The sequence below is a fragment of the Bacillus rossius genome, chromosome 14, assembly GCF_032445375.1.
Source record: "Bacillus rossius redtenbacheri isolate Brsri chromosome 14, Brsri_v3, whole genome shotgun sequence".
NCBI classification, from domain to species: Eukaryota; Metazoa; Arthropoda; class Insecta; order Phasmatodea; family Bacillidae; genus Bacillus; species Bacillus rossius.
The window spans coordinates 45,293,338-45,316,682 of NC_086341.1; the positions used below are offsets into that span (position 1 = coordinate 45,293,338).

A 23,345-nucleotide genomic window follows, 5' to 3' on the forward strand; every position below is an offset into this window, starting at 1 on the left:
ATTCTTGTACTTAATGAGAAAAAAAATTTTTTTTGAGGGGGGGGGGGGGGGCATTTCTCCGGAATCCTATAAAATTAATTATTCTGCCATTAAAATGAATTAATTAAAAAAAAAAAAAAACAATCTTGAAATTGAATTCTGTGTCTGCTCTCTACTGCAACAATTTTTTAAAATTTAATTAACTATTTCCTCCCAGATTTTTTAATACCAGAAACCAATAAAAAAAATTAAACTTGTCTTTTTCAATTGTTATTATTTTTTCAATTAACTAACTTGCCTGTCAATAAGTCCAGCCCACGCAAACATATATAAATTTTTGACTGGGAAATTTTGTTTTAACCGACCTTTTTCTTAAAGGTTTACTACCTTGAAGGGTTTCTGCCGCATTATTGATATTATGAAATATATGGGGTTATATCTTTTGTAATTCGATTTTTTTCGGTAGATTTAAAAATGACTTTTGCCGTAATTTCGAATCTGAGAAATATAGTTTTAATTGCATTTAAAAACTGATTAACCTGAAGGTGGTCAAGATTTCTCCTGTTTCATAAACTTGGATATTAGTCAGCAACTGACATTTCTAAGGATTGACTACGTTACAACGCTACGTTAACATGCGAGCTGGAGCATGGGATCAAACTCTTCCTGAACCCGAATTGTTAGGAAGACACTTCCATGAACAGTTTAAAATATCTCCAAGTCATCAAAGGTAGGGTTATTATCACGTAATGTGCTTATGCCGTTATAATTTCATAACTTAATGTAATGGTAATTCTGAAGGAGAGCTTATTTTTCGTAAAAAATAATAAAAATAATAATAAAAATCTCCAAAAAATTTTTATTTTATTTTCTTAAATATTTTAAAATCATTTTATAATAGGGTGGTGTAATACTTCAAAGAGTTTACCGTTTTAAAAAATGGTTAGGATACCTGCATTAAAAATACTGTCAAATTGTGTGAACAGTTGGTTAGGTTAGGTTATCTGTATTACAAATACTGTAACATGGGTTGGTTTGTTAGGTTAGATTAGCTACATTTTAAATCAGTTATTTGTAACCAACCTTTCAAATTATTTTTAGTAGGTATATGTATGTAGATAATCATACCAAACAAGCTGTTTACACTATTAGGTAATTTTTTTGTAAGCTGCAACACTTACATCACTGCGTTCTGTGTGCTGGTAAATCTTATTAATCAACCGAAACCTTTGGTACTTAATTCACTACAAATACCTGGACCAGTTTTCGGTGTATGGCATGACCCTCCCACCATAACTTCTCCATCGCCACGCGACCGCTCCGTGGAGTATAGGGCCGACTGATTCGGATCGCAATCTTTCTACGGCGGGACGGTCGCCAGAGGGTGTAGACGAGCAACGTGAAGTGCAACGTGTGGTGACAGTGTTTCCAATGTAATTAGTAGCATACAGACTCAGGGTTAGTACCTGTACCCCGGCTCGTGTGAATAAAACCACGCCCACCAGAACATTTGTTTTAATCAGTAGTTCTCCGCCCAACTTATTTAGCAATCAACTACCTATACGGAGAAGGGAGCGCTCAAGGATGTCGTTAGTTGGTAAGGTCTTCACCAACAGGTGCAGCCACCGAGCTTGGTGAGCCATAGTGGGGCCGGCGCCACACACCAACCCTTGGGTTAGAAGTCCGGGCTTAACAGGCACCCTCCTGGACCAAGCTCATATTTAAATTATTTTTAATTACTCCCACCTCACTAAGTTCAATCCGGTTCTCAGTCACGGGACCGCCGGGCGGTGGCAAGCACTAAACAAATTTATTCAGCTATTGCCCTAAGGGTTACAGTTATCAAAAAAAATTTCAGGCAAAAAAAATTTGGTTACATTCAAAAGGTTTACAAAAATTTTGAATGGATTTGGTACTGTGTCTACTAAGGGAGTTGAATTTTTCTGTGGTTTTTCAACCCAAATGTTTTCCACCCCTTGAGCTAACAGTTGGAATTATCAGAAAACCTTTTAAATAAAAGTTTTTAAGAGCTACTCTTAGGAAGTATTTTAAATTCAACTAGATGGAATATTTTTCACATTGATGGAGTGATTTTTCAGTTTTTCAAAAACCCAGCATTCTTCAAACTTTATTTAATTTCTTTGGTGATTTCCATGACATGTTGTTCCCCTTTTGTTAACATCACACATGTTTTGTATCACATCTAAAACTTGATCTAAAAATTGTCTTTGGCCTATTTGTGTTTTAAAGTGTTCGTATTCAAGATGTGTATAACATTTTATAGGCCTGTTCAGTAGACACCTAAGGGTAACAACAGTGTATAAAATGTACGTTGACCCTCTAGATTTTGAAAAAAAACCTTTGCTGTGAATTAGCTACCATTTTTTAATGTAAATTTGTGGGACTGTTGGATTGTAAATTTTCGCGTCCAGTGCTGTGAATGAGGACTATGTAATCTCTAGCACTATTTACAAGACTGCTAATTGACGTCGCAAATTGCAAGAGGTGTCGTCTTTTTAAAAATGAATAGTTGTGTAGGATAATCTTTGTTGCTCCTCTTTTCATGCTCTGATAAGCAGTTATGCACAAACGAGCTGATATTTTGATTTACTGGTTCTTTTTTTAAACCAGTGTGATAACTCGTTAACATCGTAAATGACCCTGATTAAGGTCGCATCGCTTGGCATAAAATAGTTTCAGTCTAGAAACATTTGGTCCGAAGTCACCTGGCCTAAAGTTGTGCTGCTTGAAATAATTTTTCCGAAATTCATGGGTTAAAATCAGGGACGCAACAACTAAATTTTCAAAGAGGGGGCAATATTCCTTTTTATAAAGAATCATCGATTCCCCCCTATTGAAACGGGGGGTCCTCCCCCGGAAAAATTTGTATTTCAAGGTGGAAAATGGTGCTATTTAAGCATCTAAAAATTGATTACACAGCACTTTCTTTGCCCCCGTTTGCCCCCACTTCATTGTTTCAGGGGGGGGGGGGGGGGGGGCAAAATACCCTTGTCCCCCCCCCCCCCTGTTGTTGCGCCCCTGGTTAAAATCATTAGAGTTTAATTTGCGTGGTGTAACATTAGATGGCATACAGGTACTCCTCGGCTGTGCAGGGGGCGGTCCGAATGGAAGAAGGGCAAGAAGGGCAAGCCGCCGAAGGGCAAGGAGAAGCGGCGGGCGAAGGCGGAGGCCGGCGGCGACGCGGGAGCCCCGTCGGGCCCGCCCGAGGTGGAGCTGCCGACCAACGCCTCGAGCTTCGCGGTGTTTGCGAGCGTGCGGCTCGCCGTGCTGGAGCGCTGGACCAAGCAGGCGTGCCAGATCTACCTGTCGTCGTCCGCGAGCGCGCCCGCGGGCGCCGGCAGCGACCAGGAGAGCGACAGCGACGACAACACGGACAAGAGGTGCGACGCCGCGCTGCTGCGAGTCCCCAAGGTACGGAGCGCCCTTCCCCCGCCGAGGGGATCAGTGGCGGATCCAGGATTTTGGTTTTGGAGGGGCTTGACCCAGCTGAGGCTAAGCTTTATCAAGGCAAACACTAAAACAATAGTGGACCCAGATGCTTTTGGAGGGAGCTTGAGCCCCTTAGCCCCCCCTCTGGATCCGCTACTGGAGGAGATCCACGTTCAAAACCCAGAATTTTCGCAAGTTGAAAAACGTGGCTGGGTTCTCACCTGTTCCCCCACCTATTCATTCCATCAATACTCCTTTCTCGTATCATAACCTCACATTGTCTCCAATGACACAGATGTCGTCCATTGCTGTCGACAGTAAGGGCAATAACCTCGGTTGAGATTCAAGATTTTTTATTATTTTTTTTAAATGCTTGGGTTTACCGTGATGGGACGTCAGTCACAAGTTTATTATTAATAGAATTCATAGGAGACCTTAAAAGCATAATGCAATAAAATTACGGTATTTAGGTTTGTTTTTTTATTTGTGGGGTTTTAAAAGTTTTTACAATAAATAATGTCCCTGTTATTAAGGTGTTAATCCCTAGTTTTTATTTTTTCATAATTATATTCCTTGTGAACAATAATTTGGTAGTATAGCTTTGGCGAGTCAGCTGATTAATATTAGGGTAACTATTTTCTCATTAAAATTTTACAGTATAACAAATCAGAATTTTTCAGTTTGTTTTCTTTCTTTCTTTTTTTTTTTTTTTTACAAAAATACATTTAGAGATGAGTTTACCTAAGAAAATAAAATTTATTTTTGATTCTTGTAATTCTTATTAAAATAATGAAAAAAAATTATATTAGAGACATTTCAAACTTATAACTTCATACAGCACTCTGTTAGGTAGAAAAAAATAATCTTTTTAGGTAGGCCTATGAAGAAGTGAGATAAATAAAAAAATAAAAAATTAACACAGTATAAGCATTCATAACAGCAGATCATTAGGAAAAGAAATTACATGGGAAATTATTTATTCTCTTGTGAAAAACACAAATGACAAAGTTTCCAGTATACTTGGCAGTAGTTTTCATTGCTCTAATTATGGTTTGTATATTTGGTTGCATTATTGTTGGATGAAAATATTTGTACTGGTAACTTTTGTTTTTGGAAATACAGGAGTTTTTGCTGCAGGCCAAATACGTTGTGTTGCTTAACATATGTATATTTTTGTTGTAATGATTTTTTTACAAGAATGTGTAACTTTTATAAGCTGTTAATATATGGAGCTACTCTTTTACTGCTAACTTATCAATGTGCATACAAGGGAGTGTGTAGTTAGAATTCATTAGATATCCAATACATTTATGTAGAGGGTCACAAATTAAAATCCCTCTGCTGGCATGGACAGGCCCAATTATGAGTACAATGACACACGTATTTAATGAATAGATTAGAACTCCAAATACTCATTTATTTATTAATGTTACTAATTAAGGGTGTCAATTTTAATAAGTGAATTGCAAACTTAGCCAAATGTTGACTAAACAATGACAAAACCAATTTATTCTCCAAACATATTTGATGCATTCAAAAAAAATTTTTTTTGTTTATGCCTCTAAAGTTAAATTTTGGAGACCAGCATTCTTCAAGTGTGTGCTTCTCTAAGGGTCTGCTTACTATAATGTTTGCAGGCTTTTACGACCATTGTCTGAAGTAGCTTGGCTTCTGCAGTAGGGTAACTGCCCCCTGATGAATGGCGACTGCAATGTCGACCGAAACGTCGGTTGAATTATTCACCAAGGACACGGCTACAACCCATAAGCTAAGCTGCTCTTGCTTGCTATGTTAGATTTGGTGTTAGAGTTTTTGTATTTTTATTTATTTTGCAGCATGAACGACATGGGAACACACGAGGGAGGAGCATTACAAGCTCTGCTTTGAGCCATATATTTTCATATTCTCCTGGCTCACCGTTAGACTTAGCATAATTTAAATAAATATTTTAAGTATTTTTTTCTGTAGCCTGTTACAGCCTATCAAAATTTTATCCCAGTATTGAACTCTCCTGCTTAATTTTGTCTTCGGCCGTTTCATCCACGGGCTCCCACATCACTCAGGTCCTGATTAGATGTACCTTCGGACAATGGGCGTGAGAGCCTGCGAACGTTGTCGGATGTTCTGTTCGTTTTTGCCCCCGCGCGTGACAGATCGTGGGCGTGGGACTCCGCTGCGGCTTCGAGCTGATCCGCGAGAGCCGCTCCGCCCACCCCGCTCTCTGCACCAAGGCCCTGAGGGCGCTGCTGGACGTGGTCCAGGGACAGCAGCCAGAGGGATTCAAGGACGAGCCCGCTGAAGTTGTCGGTGAGGCGAGGCGAGACACCTGCCCCTCTCGGGGCGTGTGCCGGTTACAGTCTAGTCTTGATGCTCCAGGGTCCAGTAGCGTAGCCAGGATTTGTGTATGAGGGGATTAAAAAGCATGGTTCCCCCCCCCCCCCATCCCCCCTAGCGGGGGGGTCCGGGGGTCCTCCCCCGGAAAAATTTGGATTTTAAGGTGTAAAACAGTGCTATTTGAGCAGTTTTTCGGTACTTAACTTTAAATATTGTAATGGTAAAAATATTATTAATTTTTTAGTAAAAATAATTGTTTGAGTGATGAAGTAAGAAATTAAATAAAGATATTTTAAGATATTTTAATGCCTTGTCCACGTCCACTCAAAATCATAAATCATGCTCGAAGCTCGACAATGCAAAAAAAAAAGGGAATAAAAATGGTTGGGTTTCCGGCAGAACTGGCCTTTACCTGGAAACAATTAGCTTTAGCTTGAAGAGTTGCCCAGTCACCACCAGCTTATAATTGCCGCGCTGGTGTAAGATATTTGAAAGCTTGGGACCCGTCACGGCGTCACAACCTTATAGCTTCTGCTCGCGACAGGGGTATGGGAAGGGAAGGAGAATCGGTAGGGCTCGCTTACTCTTCCCCTCCAGTGCAGTGGCCGGTGATAGCAGTGAGACACCCAACCTTTTAGCTAACCTGCTTTCAGATAAGAAAAAAAATAGTGGCTAGGGGGGGGGGGGGGGGGGGTTTGAACCCCTAAATCTCTAAGCACAAGGCCGTGAAAGTAAAATGGCATATTCCCTCACCCAGGACACAAGAAACAATTTTTTTTAAAAATTAATTTAGATAGTGTTTTATTGCATAGTTACACACACTACCAAATGGCGTATGCAAGCTTCTGTTTGAACAATTCTTGGCCAGGTGTGAGGATGGGTGAGGCCATTTTTCTTTATTACCTTTTCAGAAAATTGTAAAGTAGGTAAATTATTTTTTTTTTTAAACTGGTCGGAGAAATTTGAAATTTTGTTCATGGAAAGCCAGGGAAAGGTCACGAAATTTAATTACAGCTTTTGTGTGGACACACTGGGAGTCTGCCTTGGTCTGTGGCAAGGAACCGTCCCAGCATATGCTGTGGGTGAGATCTGGGAACCAGGGGAAAACAGATACGTTCTTTGAATGATTCTTGAAGTGTTTAAATTTAAATTAATCAAATCTTTAAATACCATCAGATTCTGAAATACCATCAAATCCTTAGTATTTGAAGGATTTTATATTTGAGGAAAATGATTCGCAGAAAAAATATAAGAGGAAATAAAGTAAACTAAAAAATTCCACACCGATAACTGCTAAAGTTTGCTTAGTAAATTTTTCCTTCATACCTATCCTGTTACCATTCCCCTAGATATTTTATTTTAAACATGCAATTTTATAAATAAGATTAAAAAATTTATTGTTTCTAGACACTCAGTTTGGAAACAACCATTTAAAGGGTATAATGTTTCAACACCATAGTTAATATTTTTCAATTGTTGTACATTACCTATTTTAATTTTGATCCTTGTGATCTAGATTCGGATTTGAGGGGTACATTCGAGGGACACTATGGGATTTGAATTCGAGGTTCAGATTCGAGAAAACTGTCATTTGGGCCATCAACGATTAAAATCATTATTTCGGACATACATAATTCATAGTGTGCACTTTATGTCGCAGAGAAAGCCCGAAATAGGGACAAAGAAAGACGAATACACAAACACACAGAAAACAAGCCGATGTAAAATTTTACCGTAAATTTAAAGACAGCACAGAGGATTCCGTGGAAGGGATTAGAACATAGTCACAGCAAAAGATGAACACAGTGGACTTTCAACTACGAGACAGTTGCAACAAAAACGGTGAATACAACTTTGTACAACGCAGTGACTGACAGAGGAACCCGCTAAACAAATAATCTGAATAACCAACTCACAACACAGCGAAGCATATGCGAACAGATATTCGGACAGCCAAATTGGACTTCCCGAGACAAGACAGTTGCGATGTTCGGGAACCGAGTTCTGTTCCCCTCATCTTGGCACAAACAGACTGTGACTGACTGACTGCACAGGTGGTGTGTGTACCTTTGACCCGATCTCCCGCTGCAGCCGATGACAGATGAGACGCCCTCCTGAGTGGCCGTGCGCACCTGAGAGCTGATGTTATTGGCCGGTGTCTTGCTTAGAGGGCGTTTCGGTTGTGATCGGAAACTGTTTTTTCTCTCTGTGATGTGCAGTGCAAACTGGCAACGGTGTAAGGTCGTGGGAAACCGAGATCCACGCAGCTGCACCTGGGTACAAGCCGGAGTGGTCTCGGGAACGGTGGTGGGACGTCTCGCCCCGGAGTAAGGTCGTGGGAAACCGAGATCCATGCGGCTGCACCTGGGTTCAAGTCGGGGTGTTCTCGGGAACGGTGGTGAGACGTCTCGCCCCGGAAGGAAGGTCGTGGGAAACCGAGATCCACGCGGCTGCACCTGGGTACAAGCCGGAGTGGTCTCGGGAACGGCGGTGGGACGTCTCGCCCCGGAGTAAGGTCGTGGAAAACAGAGATCCACGCGGCTGCATCTGGGTTCAGGCCGGAGTATTCTCGGGAACGGTGGTGGGACGTCTCGCCCCGGAGTAAGGTCGTGGGAAACCGAGATCTACACGGCTGCATCTGGGTACAAGCCGGAGTGGTCTCAGGAACGGTGGTGGGACGTCTCGCCCTGGAGTAAGGTCGTGGGAAACCGAGATCCATGCGGCTGCACCTGGGTTCAAGTCGGGGTGTTCTCGGGAACGGTGGTGAGACGTCTCGCCCCGGAAGGAAGGTCGTGGGAAACCGAGATCCACGCGGCTGCACCTGGGTTCAAGCCGGAGTGTTCTCGGGAATGGTGGTGGGACGTCTCGCCCCGGAGTAAGGTCGTGGGAAACCGAGATCTACACGGCTGCACCTGGGTTCAAGCCAGAGTGTTCTCAGGGGACGGTGGGTGGGACGTCTCGCCCCGGAGTAAGGTCGTGGGAAACAGAGATCCACGCGGCTGCACCTGGGTTCAAGCCAGGGAGTGGTGGTGGAACGACTCGCCCCCTGTGTGTTGGCTGCCCCCGCAGACCCGCTGTTCGACCTGCTGCTGGACCTGGCCACGTCGCACGGGCCCGAGTCGGCGGCGGCGGACGACGGCAGCCATCTCACGGCCGTGGCCTGCGCCTGCCTGCTGGGCCTGGTGGCGGCGCGAGGCGACACGGGCAAGCTGCTGAGCGCCGTGGCCGCGCTGCTCATGTGCCCGCGCGCCCTCGCCACCCAGAGCATGCACGTGAGTGCGTGCGGTGCTTCCCGTCATCACTCTTCCGCATCGCGTTCAGTGGCTGTACACCCCGAGTCATTCATTCATTTACAAAGACAACATTTTATGGTTTTAGTTTTTGTCCAATTTTGTTTTTAAAACAGAAGGTTTCGTTGCTAATGTTTATTTTAATACTTTTAAATGTCCCACATAGATGCAATTTTAGAAAATTTGCTACATAAATTTTTCGTTCCTAATTTTGCACTAATGTAGCAAATTTTCTAAAATTGCATCTATGTGGGACATTTAAAAGTATTCAAATAAGCAAATAAGTAGAATCTTTAGCAAGTTTCTAATTTTTCTGGCCAGCGACCAATACACATGCTTGATGGGATGTTTAGCTGAATTTAAGTCATCTCTGTCCTGCCAGAGCAAAGGTAGTGAGTTCATAAGTACTCAGATTCGGTTACCACTTACCAACTGAGCGATCAGTTGGTTAGTTTTGTGTGCCTTAGCCTTGTCAAAGTTGGAGAAATAACGGCAGACTTTCCGGTTGATGTTGTAGCTGCCATCTCCGGGGTAGCTGTTGTCCACAGTAGTTTTATGCAGCTAGAACTTACAAGCCTAGCCGTTTTAAGACAAATGGCTTGCATGAGGCTGCGAACTTCATTTTTAACTGCAGGGCGTCTACATTCTGGAAAGTCAGGAAAATGGGAATTTATCTGGGTAAATCAGGGAAAATTCACGGAAATTCCCCAGAAATATAATAAATCAAGGGTCAAAGGTCGTACACACTAGTCTTATATCACTCGGACTCGGAAAGAAATGGGTTTTCAAATTTGTTTTAGTGCGTAGTTCATTCGCACTTCAAATGGCATATGCAAAGTTCTGTTTGGAGCAGGCCAGCTGTGGGGTGGAGGCAGAATTTTCTTCATTTCCTGCAGAAAAATGCAAAATACAGTAAACTCCCTATTATCCGCGCATGCTATGAAAAAATACAGCACATATTTAAATCTGTATTTTATTACAAGTGAGCAAATTTGAACTCTACTGACGAGTGTATTGTGTGCAGTATACAGTAAAACGCCACAGGCCTTCTCGGAACTCACTCAGTAAGCTGGCATGCGTTGCTATTTTTGTCTCTGCCGCACTTTGTTTCTAGTCGTATGGTTGAACACGTTTATGTTTACATTACTGAAATGTATTGCATGTTAGTTACTCGGTAAAATACTAAAATTTTAGCATCATTTAAAAATTTGTACGTTAATTTTAAATTTTACTGTACCTACATAAATGTTTAGATTTTTAAGTTCAAATTAATTTTTCCATTTTTGTTTCCCATTTTCAGCTCTTTTGTGGATTATTTGCGATTTTCACTATCCGCGTGTTGGCCCTGCCACTTAATTTCGTGGATAATCGGGAGTGTACTGTAGGTAAATTATTAAAGGAAAAATATTGGCTAGGGAAATTTAGAATTTATAGTCATGGAAAGTCAGTGGCAGCTCACGGAAATTTTGTTACACTGTTTGCCTGGACACCCTAAACTGGACTGTGTTTGCTGACGCTGTGCACGCAGATGCCCGCCGTGCTAACGTCAGTGCAGAGGAGCGTGCACGGGGTCCTGCTGGGCAAGATGGTACGTCCGGACTGGATCACGCACGGCGTTCCCAAGTCTTCCCGCATAGACACCTTCCACGTCAAGATCGGCAGCACCACGAACAGTACGTACGCTGTCGGCGCATTCACATTGTGTGTATGAGAATCTTCAGTCGTATATCCTCTGGAAAATATTTTATCAAATGGTTTTTACAACCTAGAACATTTTTTGTCATTGTAGGGACTTATATTACATGTTCAGATTTTAAGAACTTCATACATTCCTGCCAGGAGCGCAACAACTAAATTTCCAAGGGGGGGGGGGGGGGGGGGGGGGCAATATAACTTTTTATAAAGAATCATCGATCCCCGCTATTGAAGCGGGGGGTCCGGGAAAATTTGTATTTCAAGGTGGAAAATGGTGCCATTTAAGCAGTTTTATTATCTAAAAATTTATTACACAGCACTTTATTTGCCCCCGTTTGCCCCCACTTCAAGGTTTCAGTGGGAGGGGGGGGGTCAAAATACCCTTGCCCCCCCTGTTGTTGCGCCCCTGATTCCTGCAGTAGCAACCTATTTTCCAAATTTTTTAGGCAATAAATACTGTAAGCAGTGAAAAATGAATTTAATTTCACATACTATTTGGTATCCAGTGTATTGTATCCGGTTTATCATGTGAAAGAGGAACACATCTACCTGTTTTCCACCTTATTTTAAATGCTGTAGTACACCTGAAATCTGTTGGAACAGTTGTGTGTGTCTTATAGTTTTAATCCCAAATTTCAATTTTAAAGTCCTATCCCAGCGTGCGTTCTCCAGCTTATTTCTAGTTAATAATGTTACATAACTGATGATTTGGTATGCTTTTGACGTGACAACGTCTAATAAATCGATGAAAGCCGGCTGCACGCACGAAAAAGTGTCCCGTTATGCAAATTGTCCCGTTACGCTGTGTCCCGTTACGCTCATCGTACGCTTGCGCCGCATCTATCTCTCTTCCACTCGATTGGAACAACCATCGATTTGACTTTATCGAGGCACATCAAACTTGAAACACTCCCATTCGTTTCCTACTTTTCCTATCATCGTCCTATCCTTAACAGAATAACACAGATTGGAAGAAGTTAAATAGCAGACATGTATAAAAGTTATAGTTAAAATAATCTCTTCGTTAAAGTAATAAACATATTTGAAACAATGAGTTCAAATAAAAGTAAATTTATCAATTAAATTGTAGATTTCATTTCACTCCTTCTTTGTTTCCATACAAAATAGTGATAATTCAATAAAAATGATTCCATTTTATTCATAAAATTATGCAATCATTTGATCAATGTTTTGTTAGGACGTTGTCACGTTAAACTATCGTCCGTAAACCGACTTCACAGACAACCAATTTTTTTTCTTATAGGCACGATCTTTGTATCTTTGCAGACATCCACAATGCTACCACCATGCGTTCGCTCGCTAGTGACGGCCAGTACGTCTACTTGTTCGTGTCGCGGGGCTTGTACAAGATCGGCTCCGGATACGGCGGCACAATCAAAGGACATGTGTACCTCCACAAACCAGACTTCTACATCGACGACAAAGGCTGGTTGGGCTTTGCCAATGTGAGTTCGTGCTTTTCCAAACATTTTTAACTTCCTACTTAATTCATGGTTTTAGTGTAAAGGTTGTTTCTTGCTGGACCTGTGCGAATACTAGTTTTTTTTTTATGTGAAGCGAATATAAATTTGAAATGGTTTTCGGTTAATGTTATATTACTCTTATTTTATAAAATGCAGGATTGAAGTAAAAAAAAATAATCTTTTAACTTTTGTAATGTTTGAACTGATTAAGTGATTAACCGATTGCACCCTATAACATCATTTAATAAAAATTATAAAATGACCATTCATATAATAATAATAATAATAATATTAAGCATTTATGAAAGCAAATGGAAGGCTTTATTTTGATTTTTTTTAAGTAAAACATTTTGTATACGCGACACGTATACAACTCAAAAAAAAAAAGTTAAAAATATTTTCGTGAGTGAATCTTAGGCTTCCAATGTTTTAAACCTTTGCAACAAACGTGAAGCTTCACATCAGACGTGAAGCTTCATTTAAAACTCCTAGCAACTGTACATATATACTGTACATTTATAACAAACTTCATAAACAAAACTATTAAAATATTTCTCTAAAACTAAATTTAAAAAAAATTATTACAAAATTTGTGTTGTGAATAAGGAAATAGTCCTTACTTTCTCCACAAACATAAATATAGAAACTAGTGATGCACCAATTATACTTTGCCGTTTACGATTACCGATTACCGATTATTACACTAATAATTGCGATTACGATTACCGATTATCAGTTTTTGCGTAAAGTTGAAATAAAAAACAAAGTCTTTTACTAAATATTCCTACTTGAACGCCTTTTTATTGAAATACTGTAATCAGATTTTTATGTATTACTGCACTAGGATATGTAGTTGTAGATATAATAATTATTTTTCTTTAAAATGCACACAAATAAAACTCTCTAAATTTTTTTACACCTCAACTTGTAAAATAACTCAAATATAATGTAGCTTGAGAGTCCACTGTTGTTTGGAAGAGTTTAGTATTTATTTGGTATTTTATTTTAGTAACTCCCGTTAATGACTAAAATGTAAAAACTAAATTTAAAAATAATGCCAAATAATCACCATTTCAGTTTATTAATTACTAATTAGCATCACGTGAGCCTACTTTTCTCAATCCTTTGAGAAAGGGAATTATGTAGCGGCAGTGTAATGTGAACCGATGGCGCTATTGTGTATTTGTGCCTGTTGTCCGTTCCAACCTCACATCATACATAACAAACATGGCCGACATACGGTATGCAGTGAAAATTAGTTAGGCGCATCGTTTCTACGATACCATGTCCAATTTTTTTTTTTTTTTCAGACTTACATTTACTAATATAAGTAACATATGCCATATTGTGAATTGTGACAGCTTTAAAGATGCATTTATTTTCTTAACTAAATATTTTGTGCGAAGAAATCACGTGTGTGATTTGGCTGTGGCCATGGTAAATATTGTGACAATAATACCATTCACGACGTTAACTTAACATGATAAATTGTACAGTAAGTAAATGAATTGAAAGGGGTAAATACTGTAAATAGTAATACGGGGAAGTTATGTATGTACGAGCGTAATTCACGAAACAAACAAATATTTTTAGGCGAGTGTATCTATGTACACTCTGAGATGTTGACATTCCCTACCTTCCACGGTCATATTCGTTAAGAGATTTCAGCCGTTTGTAGTTTCAATTCAAGAACTTAATAAGGTTTAAACTTTAAATGTATTTTCTTTTCTTTCAAGTCGTATGGGTTTCAGCAACAAATTTTACAATATTCGGCAATCGGTTATAACCTAACCTGGTAATCGCCGATTACGATTAATCAGCATTAGGTCAATAATCGCAGTTGCCGATTAACCGGTGGAATAATCGGTACATCACTAATATAAACCTTGCTTGCCAATCCAAAAGCATACAAAATGTTTAAAAAAAAAAATTATTTAAATATTACAGTATCGATAACTCTGTTACATAAACTTGTGCAACCATTTAACCTTTTTCTCTAAAGCTCTAAAATCAAATTGGGCTGTAGAAATTTACATAATTTACCCCAACATTAATATTCTTACATCTTAATACTACACAGTTTTCTACCAATTTTTCCATTCAGTCACTTGTGATATTTCTATTCACAATTTTTCTGTGCACAGGTTTTTTAAAGATGGGCAAAATTTACGTGACGAGCTGGGTTTTCTAAAATTTCTGCCGTTAACGATGATCGGTTAGTGGTTAAGTATAAGACTTCGCCACTTAAAATAAGGCATAAATAAAAATAAAATAAATAAATAAAATTATTCACCTTATTATAAAATACAAGCTTAAAATACTAAACTGACCATTTTTTTATATCTCCAGTACTCTAGGCCTTTCCAATTCCGTACCAACTGTGAAATAAAATCATCAAGCATGTTTTCATCATTCCTAACCAGTACCTTGAAATAATTAGAAAAAAACCTATGAACCAAAATTAGCAACACAATAAAAATCTTAATTAAATAAAAAAAACTGTCAACATAATAACAGGATCTGACGTAGCACTGGCTACTTCACACATTTGAGCTGACTGGACTGAATCATAACTCCGGTTCAAGGGAATGAAGGTTTCGATTCCTTAAAATATTTTATTTTTTGATTTTTATCCATATTTTGCCTGAGTTTAACTCGAATCTATGTTCAATAAAGAATGAAGATGTTCACCAAACAATATTACATACAATTCCGTATGTACTGAAACTGGTTTAGTCAATGACCCTAGCTACCTTGAATTTATTTCGGAAGTCTGTTTCTTTTGTTGGCCGAGAGTCTTTTAAAGTTATTATTTTAGTTTTTAAAACAATTTAAAAAAAATATTGGTGACCTGTTAATATTTAATGTTTAATGTTTCTGTATATTTTGTGATTGCAATTTGGTATTAACCAGCATTATGATGATTTCCAGTTTTATCTCTTTTAATTTCAGCCCAGATTTACAGAATGGTTATTCGGGCAGTTAAAAGTATCTGAAAGGTTACATATATCATACTTAAGGTATATTATAAGCAATGCATCCCAAAAAAATTTTTATTTAAAAGTTAGAAACCAACTGTAGTTGAAGGTCGCTGGAGTCGGAACAGTTTTTTTCTTAAGTGTTCCACGTTGGTTTTTTTTTTGACATGACAACGTCTAATAAATCGATGAACGCCGGCTGCACGCACGAAAAAGTGTCCCGTTATGCTCATTGTTCCGTTACGCTGTGTTCCGTTACGCTGTTGATGAGAGCAGTAATACATAATAGGTTATGTTACAATTGACTAAAAAATTATGGTGATTCATATTATTGTTGATAGATATTTGATTACAGTTAATTATATGAAAACTTGTTCATAATTATATTTAAACTTTATAGCTAAACGCCAGTTTTTAAAATTAATTACAAGTCATCTACACGTCAACTGTTTCGTCGACTGTTTATAAAGTGAAGTGAAAAGTTAATGTGGTTTTCATTGCTTATTACTACAACAATTTCGGCAATGAATGTTAATTATTCTTACATTTTAAAAATCTGATTACTAATATAATTTCAAGTATTTATTCTTTTATTATTAAAATAAAAATGATTCAATTTTATTCATAAAAGTATGCAATCATTTCATCAATGTTTTGTTATGACATTGTCACGTTCAACTATCGTCCATAAACCGACTACAGACAACCATTTTTTTTTTGTTACCATGTTTCCAGAAAACACTTTTCTTCAAGCCCATCAGCAAGAAAGGCAGTGAGCTGTTGTCAGTTGACAGAGAGTCCTTCAAAGTGACGGAAGTTGTCAACGTGGACGGGAAGGACAGCGGCACTTCCGTCATGTTCTCGGACAGCGAGAGCTTGGGGATGATTACGTCGGCCAAAGACGTAAGCAGTTCAGTACTTGACATAATGTGTGTGTGTGTTCGCCTGAGTGGTCCCATAACCGTTACAGATTGGTCCCATTACTTTCATAGGATTTTTTTAATAGCTTTGCGTTAGCTTGTGAGTGATGTCTTTGCATGGAAATACGTAGTGCATCTGAATGTGTGCAAGTTTGTAATTGTGTGTAAGTATTGTTTTGTAGTAGGCATGATTATGTATGAATATGTTTGTGTGTGAATAAATATTTTCATATACTAATTGTGTGTCTGCTATATTTCCTATTCTCCAAAGCTTAGAAATGTATCATGATGTCTTTCCATTGGTGCCATAATATTGCGAAGGTTTCAGTTAACCAAAAATTTTGTGTTTTAAGACACGCAAATTGTGCAGTAAAAATTGAGTAGAAATATTAGTACACACCACCCATGAATGTGCTTGAATTTTCTTAGAATAATAATTGAAATCATTACCGTATTTACTCGCATATAGGTCGCGGAAATTTTACCAGATTTGATTGGAAAAAAATGAAGTGCGACCTATATGTGAAGAAAAAAATTTAAAAAATTTTTGAGAAATTTTTTTTTGCAATATTTTGCTTTAAAATGCGAAAAAGAAGTTTATATAGGTATAGGCAAATTTATTTACAATGTACACATACAGCGAAACCCCTTATTTACGTTACCGTTATTTACGTTTTCCCGTTATTTGCACTATATTCTTCAGGTCCCGTTTAGTTCCCATTTAGTCCAATACAATACTTTCACGCAAATTACGACTCAAAAATGGAATCCATCCCGCTATTTATATCACGTAACAACCATAAACAACCAAAAAATACCGTGGGTATTTTAAGAGTAGATAAGATAAGCTAGTAGGCCTAAAAACACTAAAAACATCGTGAAAAACGTAACGTTTATAGTCGGCAATGAACATTTTAAATCGCAAAATATACATATTTTATAACATGAAAAGTTGCTTTCATTTCTAAACATTTAATAATTTAAGCCTAGGCGTGTAAAAGTCCGAGTAATTATAGCAGGAGACAATCTAAAATGCACGAGGGAAAACCGTAAACTCACGAATGTTGGCTGATTGTTAATTTCTGATACTGTATTTATGTCACAACTTAGCCGAAATACTGGTACGAGACAAACTTCACAAGATAAAATGAGCGGAGTCTTGGTAACTGTTTTATACATATTTTATAATTTCGGAAGTATTGAACAGTTGACACATATTTTTTAAACTAACAATTTATTTCTGGGGATCGTAATTAATTAATTATTGGTATCAAGACATCAAGATGGACGTAAACTTGAACATGTCACGGCAGCGAGAAAACTGGTGCTTATACCAATAAACTGGTATTAGAACTGGACAAAACTGGTACACGGGAGGTAGAGCTTATATTTTTTTTCCGCTAAGCTCGCATCTATTGGCTGGCTGCTGATGCAAGGTCACGAGTCTGGGCGGAGCTTTGAGTGAGTTATACTGCGCATGCGCAGCTCAGTGAACAAAGAGAGCCAGCAGGCGCGCCATAACAGCAGCTGATCGAGTACAACGACCTTTCTCCGCGCACGGCGCGGTAATGAATTACCGGTGCGACCTATATGGGGGGAATCTTAAATACCAAATTCAAGACCTCAAATTATGGGTGCGACCTATCTGCGATGGCGACATATATGCTAGTAAATATGGTATATTTTTGCTTTTCAAAGAAGATACACACCATTGTATGTAAATATGTTATAAGAACCATTGTAAACATTATGGAGGGACAGAAAAAACTTCTAATTATTTTATAAAGTTCGGAAGGATCATAATTGCTTGGTTTACTTGTATCGCTCTTCTTAATTATCAATAGAGCATTGAAAATTCACATTTTCTCATTATAATAGTTAATGACCAATTTTTCCATTGATAATATTAAATTAAATGTTTAATGCAAAAAGTAGTGAACTCAAATGTGAATAAAATATATTCTTTTTTGTCAAGTATAAATATCTCAGACACTAAACAATGCTTGTCGTTTTGTTATGCTCTGTTATTTGCAATTACAAAATAATTTATGCTTGGCCATCAAGCACAGATTAGAAGGATGGGAATTTCGAAAAGTACACAAATAATATATTTTAAACACATATACAAGTGTGCAAGTATACAACCGTACAGGTGAGCATAAAGGTAAGTAAGCATACAAGAATGTGTGCATATATCTGAGTGCGAAATTATGCAAGTATGCAAGTGCATAAGTGTACAAGTTTGTAATGTGTACGAGTGTGCAAGAGTGTAAGTGCACTATGCAAATGTGCTATAATTAGGGACAAGATTGTATGGTGAATTGCTGTAAAACAGAAATCGCGCCACAAAGAATTTCAATTCAATGTGTAACACCAAAATGCAAGTTAATATGCCATAAAGCACCAAAATTGGTCTAAACCCATGAAATCAATCACCAATTGGACAAAAAAAACTTAGATTACAAAAAAAAATTTTTTTTTACATTAATTTTGTACCAAAATGTATAAACTAAAAGGATAGAAAAAACATTAAAATTACATTGTTTGATATTGTTTCTCATTGCTAACATGTTTATGCATTAATGATGGAACATTTTTCAAACACAAAAAATTGCAGATTAATTTTTATTTAATCCTGGTAGTTCTGTTCTTTACATGCTTATAGTTATTACAAATATTTTACCGTATAAAGGCATCATGTATCAATCATAATGAGATTATTTAGGTGAAATAAGTATGAATAAATATATTAGTTTCATATTTGATGAATAATACAGTATTTTTTAATGATTTAAGACAATGTAAAAAAATAAAAACAATTACACTGAAATATCCTGTCTTAAAATGAAATTGACCTGAAAATAAAACCACGAAATCTTGCCCCTGGCTTTAATGTAAACGTGTCATTAAGCACTTTGGCTGCCAGTTTTGTTTTTGGCGAGTAATTGGATAGCTAAGATATGGTTCATAAATTTGCCTTAAATAAAGTGTATTTAGGTTTGCACCGGAAGTTCACAGTCGTAACAAACATGACGACGGAAAAACCTGCAAAGAGTCTTTAGCCCAGGAAATGAAAGGAAAAAATGTATAAATGTCGGGAAAAATTAGAGACAAGCTGAACTTTTGGCAGGTGTTAGGACACAAAAAGAGGTATATTTTCCCAAAAGTCCCCACCCCTCCCCCCTGTGCTTCACCCCCTACCCCTCCTCAAACATCCTATTTGCAAGCATTTGGATTACCCTTCATATCTCCGTTGTTATTTATCGCAGTCAAATTTTCTATATATCGTTTTATTCCTTATATTATTATCTACAATAAAGTTATATATAGTTTTGTTCTAAGATTAGCAGTTAACTAGATATTAGCTGAGGAATGTCAATTTTTACAATTTTATGTTAAGTTTGTTAAGAATATTAAAGTTTAAAATTTTAATTTGGGACAATTTCACGAAATACTTGAGATAAAAAGTGTAGAATGATTCTTTAGCTTTCCAACAGTATTAATTTTTCATAGTTTGGATGACGATAACATGAAGTAGAGGGCCGTAAGTAAACCAAGAACTCACCTCTCTCAACCCGGACTTAAAAGCAATCTGCCGCACCCTATTCAAGCTCGCTCCGCTGGCCTTAAACGTTACTTCTAATTCTTCCTAATTATTCTAAATAAATTATATTTACAATTTTAGTTCAGAATACAAAAACAAAGTTGGTTTAATTTTTATATTGTTTTTGCCAGTTTTGGTTCGGGGGGGCTTCAACCCTAACCCACATAGGATCGTTCCATTATCCACCACCCATGGACCCGCCGTGTCCCGGACTGGCAACAACCGGCAACTGTGAACTAAAATACATGACTGCTTATTCACAGTATGTGATAAAGAGCAATCAGTATCATCCACAGCATCACGGACCACCCACCCACCCACTTCAAGCTGTTGTGACATTTACTGAATTATTTACTTCTTTGTGTGCATTTTTCATTTCCAAACTTTGTTATTATTTACACATCATGCTATTTAATTTGTATAGACAATTTCTACTTACAACAAAAGTACTTCAATGTATTTTACAAACAGATCTATTCATAACGTTTTTCTACTCAACGCCTACATACATAATTATTCATCATCAATTGCATCTTCATCTTCATCTATGGCTGTTGCATTGTTACACGAAAGACCATTGCAGTGTTCACACATAGCTGAGCAATGTAAACCTGTCTTTCGACATCCACAATAGTTCCCACATGCAGATTTACATGAACATGACACTAGTGCAACAGATCGTTTGGTGCAAAAGGCTTAGATGTGGTAATTGGCTTAAGTACGTTTCTCTCGCCTCCATTTTCTCTTACACACTTATCCAAATTAATAAATGGAAGAGCCATGACATATGTTGAATCACATTTTCCCCTTCTGCTGTTAATGAGGTTCATGAAACCATTCCATCCTGGTTGGACATTCATTCCAGAAAGCCAAATAAAGTTTAGAGGAAACATGGTTGCTACTGTGAAGTCTGAATTTTTTAGCTCAGCTTTTAATTCGTTGTACTCTTTCACACTAATGCTACTAAGTCCGTTGTGGGCTTTTTTCTTTGGGTAAGATCTTATCCTAATGCATTCTGGATTAAATGTTCCAGAAGATTTCCTAGCAACCTTTACTTGAGTTTCAACACTATAATCTGGGGTAATAGTTTGGACCCCGCCCATTGCATAAAAAGTGTTCACGCCATCCAGTGTTCGAACATTGACATCAGTATTATCAAAAACATGCTGTATTAAAGCATCTTCATTGACATTTGGTGATTCTGAATTTATGAGAGCATTAATGTACACGGAAGCTTCGTAATAGGATGCACGAATACCCATAGAAGATAGCATGTTGATAAGATGCTTAGATCCATATAAACGATGTAGTGTCAGAGCTAAGCCAATGTGAAGTGGTGACACAAATGATCTGGATCTTACAGCTGATATAATAGCATGGTTTATGACTACACATTTTCTGTCTACCATTTCAAACTCTGAAACGTTTTTTTTCTTTTTCGTAACTCTTTGTGTGAAAGCTGCTAATGTATTTGGTATTAAATGTTCTCCTCCACAAGTAATGTCATTGGTACCTGGATATGTTTCATGATCATATGCCTTCTTTTGAATATCTTCTTTAATGATGTCAGCTGCAGCCAATACAATCCTAAGTTTTTCCGTTTCTAGGTTCCTATCTCTTTCTTTGTACCAGATCTCAATAATTTTATGGACAGTATCAGACAAACACACAATGTTCTTTCTACCTGAAACATTAGATACCATAATGCGTTCTTTAAAGTGTTCTAGAAGAAGATTTTCAGGTGTTTGTCGGAATATGTATCTTTTTTCCCTGAAATGCATGCCATTATATCTTGCATCTCTTGAATTGAATATTGGCATTCATCGCTTTGATCAATGTAACTGCACAACATTAAAAAAGATTCTTTATCCGTCATCGGTCTGCCTACAAATCCTTCACTTGGGTTTGTCTTTGAAAAAGTGTCATGACAGTTTTTATGGTATCGTGCTTCTGGGGCTACAAGGTCACTTGCATTTAAAATGCGTGCTTTCACTTGATCTCCCCATTCATCGCTCCGATATTCACATCTCTGCAACAAACTATCTTTAATTTCTAATGTTGCTACCATACAAACTTTTTTTCCTACGATACAAAGCAATCTTAGAATCAACTTTTGCCTCTTTCCCACAAAAAAATGCAATTTTTTTTTGTAGTCAAAATTATCGCCTACACTTCGCAAAACAGGCGATAATGTTGAAGGAATACATACAGCAGGACTTAGTGATGATGTAGTTGCAGCTTTAATACTTGATGGTCTCGTATAGTTTTGCCTACACGATTTGTGTACTCGAACACTTGATTTTCCTTTCAAGTTCTCGTGGAGCCCATCCTTTCGTAGAATGCTTGCTTCTGTTATTGTCTTCAACCCTTTTGTAACAACAACAGTATCTCCTTCCGTATATTTACCGCATAGAATACAAAGTAAACTTAAATGTTCCATTTCAATTTTGGTTAGTATGAATTCTTGTTATAACATGGTAGGTAGATTCAATCCTGAAACATACGAAGACGTAATTACTTATCACTTAGAAATTTGTTGATTTGCAATTGTAAAATAGTAAAAAGTTACCATAGAGATTGACAAATACGCATTTTAATAGTATACTTATTTACTTAAAATGAATGTTTGGTATTCTGAAGAACCATAAAAACATTACGATAAATAGTCACGATGTTGAATTGAATCAGTTTATAATTACATTTTTAAAAAGATTTTACTACAAATCTCACACAAATATGTAAAAATATCTAAGTTATATGATCTATTAATTTCCTGAACTTCAAAAACAGTGTATTGACACACACATTAATAGGCCTAACGGTGTTTGATATTTGTGTTGCAATAGAAATCACATTTACGTGTTACAAATTTAAAAACTAAGAAAACTGCAATAAAGCCGACATATAGTCTTCTGTGTAAAAGTATTTTATAAGATATCCTGGTGGATCTTAAGACATGAAGCATCTACAATCGATGCTAATATGCGAATGAAGCAGGGCCAGAGTGCTAGGGTGGGGGATGGCACAAGGCTCTGCAGAAGGGAAAAAAATCGACAGCCGACCATGCAGTAGTACAAATGGAAAAAAAAAAATGAGTGGTCCTATCCGGAAACCAAACCCAAATCGTCTTGGTAGGAGAACAGCAATATAACCACTGAATAGCAACAGCCGACAGGGAAGAAGTGTTTTTTTATTATTACAATAATACTTAGCTTTTGTTATTGAAAACATTCTTACCTTCTTAGATTTCCGAGAAGCTGTTGCAAAATTTCTTCAATTATCAAAAATTAACACCGTACTTTCTAGTACTTCACGTTATTATGTGACGTAGAGTAAGCAGAAGTTTTAGAAAATCACGCACATACACACTAGAACGTTACAGCACGCTTTAAAACCATTCCAAGAACTAGTCTCTGGAAGACGGGCTACTCAAGGCAGTAAACATGTCTTAAGAAATTTATGGTCGGGGGTGGTTAGGGACATTTCCATGACTCAACACGTCAGCTCTCTCGCTCTTGATACTAAGCATGTTGTTAGCCACCTGATGCCACCCACTGCAGCACGCACCAAGGGTAGAACAAAATGCAGCGCCTTCCTCGCATAATCTAGTG

At 37.8% G+C, this 23,345-nt stretch overlaps 1 protein-coding gene across 4 annotated transcripts in view; it reads left to right on the plus strand.

Annotated features, from left to right (window-relative positions):
• Positions 1-403: 403 nt before the first annotated feature.
• Positions 404-23,345, plus strand: part of LOC134538847 (E3 ubiquitin-protein ligase MYCBP2) — a 455,666-nt gene continuing 432,724 nt past the window's right edge. For all 4 annotated transcript variants that reach the window (XM_063380393.1, XM_063380394.1, XM_063380396.1 and 1 more), the window contains exons 1-7: positions 404-709; positions 3,093-3,411; positions 5,583-5,736; positions 8,833-9,035; positions 10,582-10,726; positions 12,036-12,214; positions 15,946-16,113. In XM_063380393.1, the coding sequence (XP_063236463.1) occupies positions 615-709; positions 3,093-3,411; positions 5,583-5,736; positions 8,833-9,035; positions 10,582-10,726; positions 12,036-12,214; positions 15,946-16,113 (1,263 nt within the window). In that variant the 5' untranslated portion in view covers positions 404-614. The remainder of the gene's footprint in view (positions 710-3,092; positions 3,412-5,582; positions 5,737-8,832; positions 9,036-10,581; positions 10,727-12,035; positions 12,215-15,945; positions 16,114-23,345) is intronic.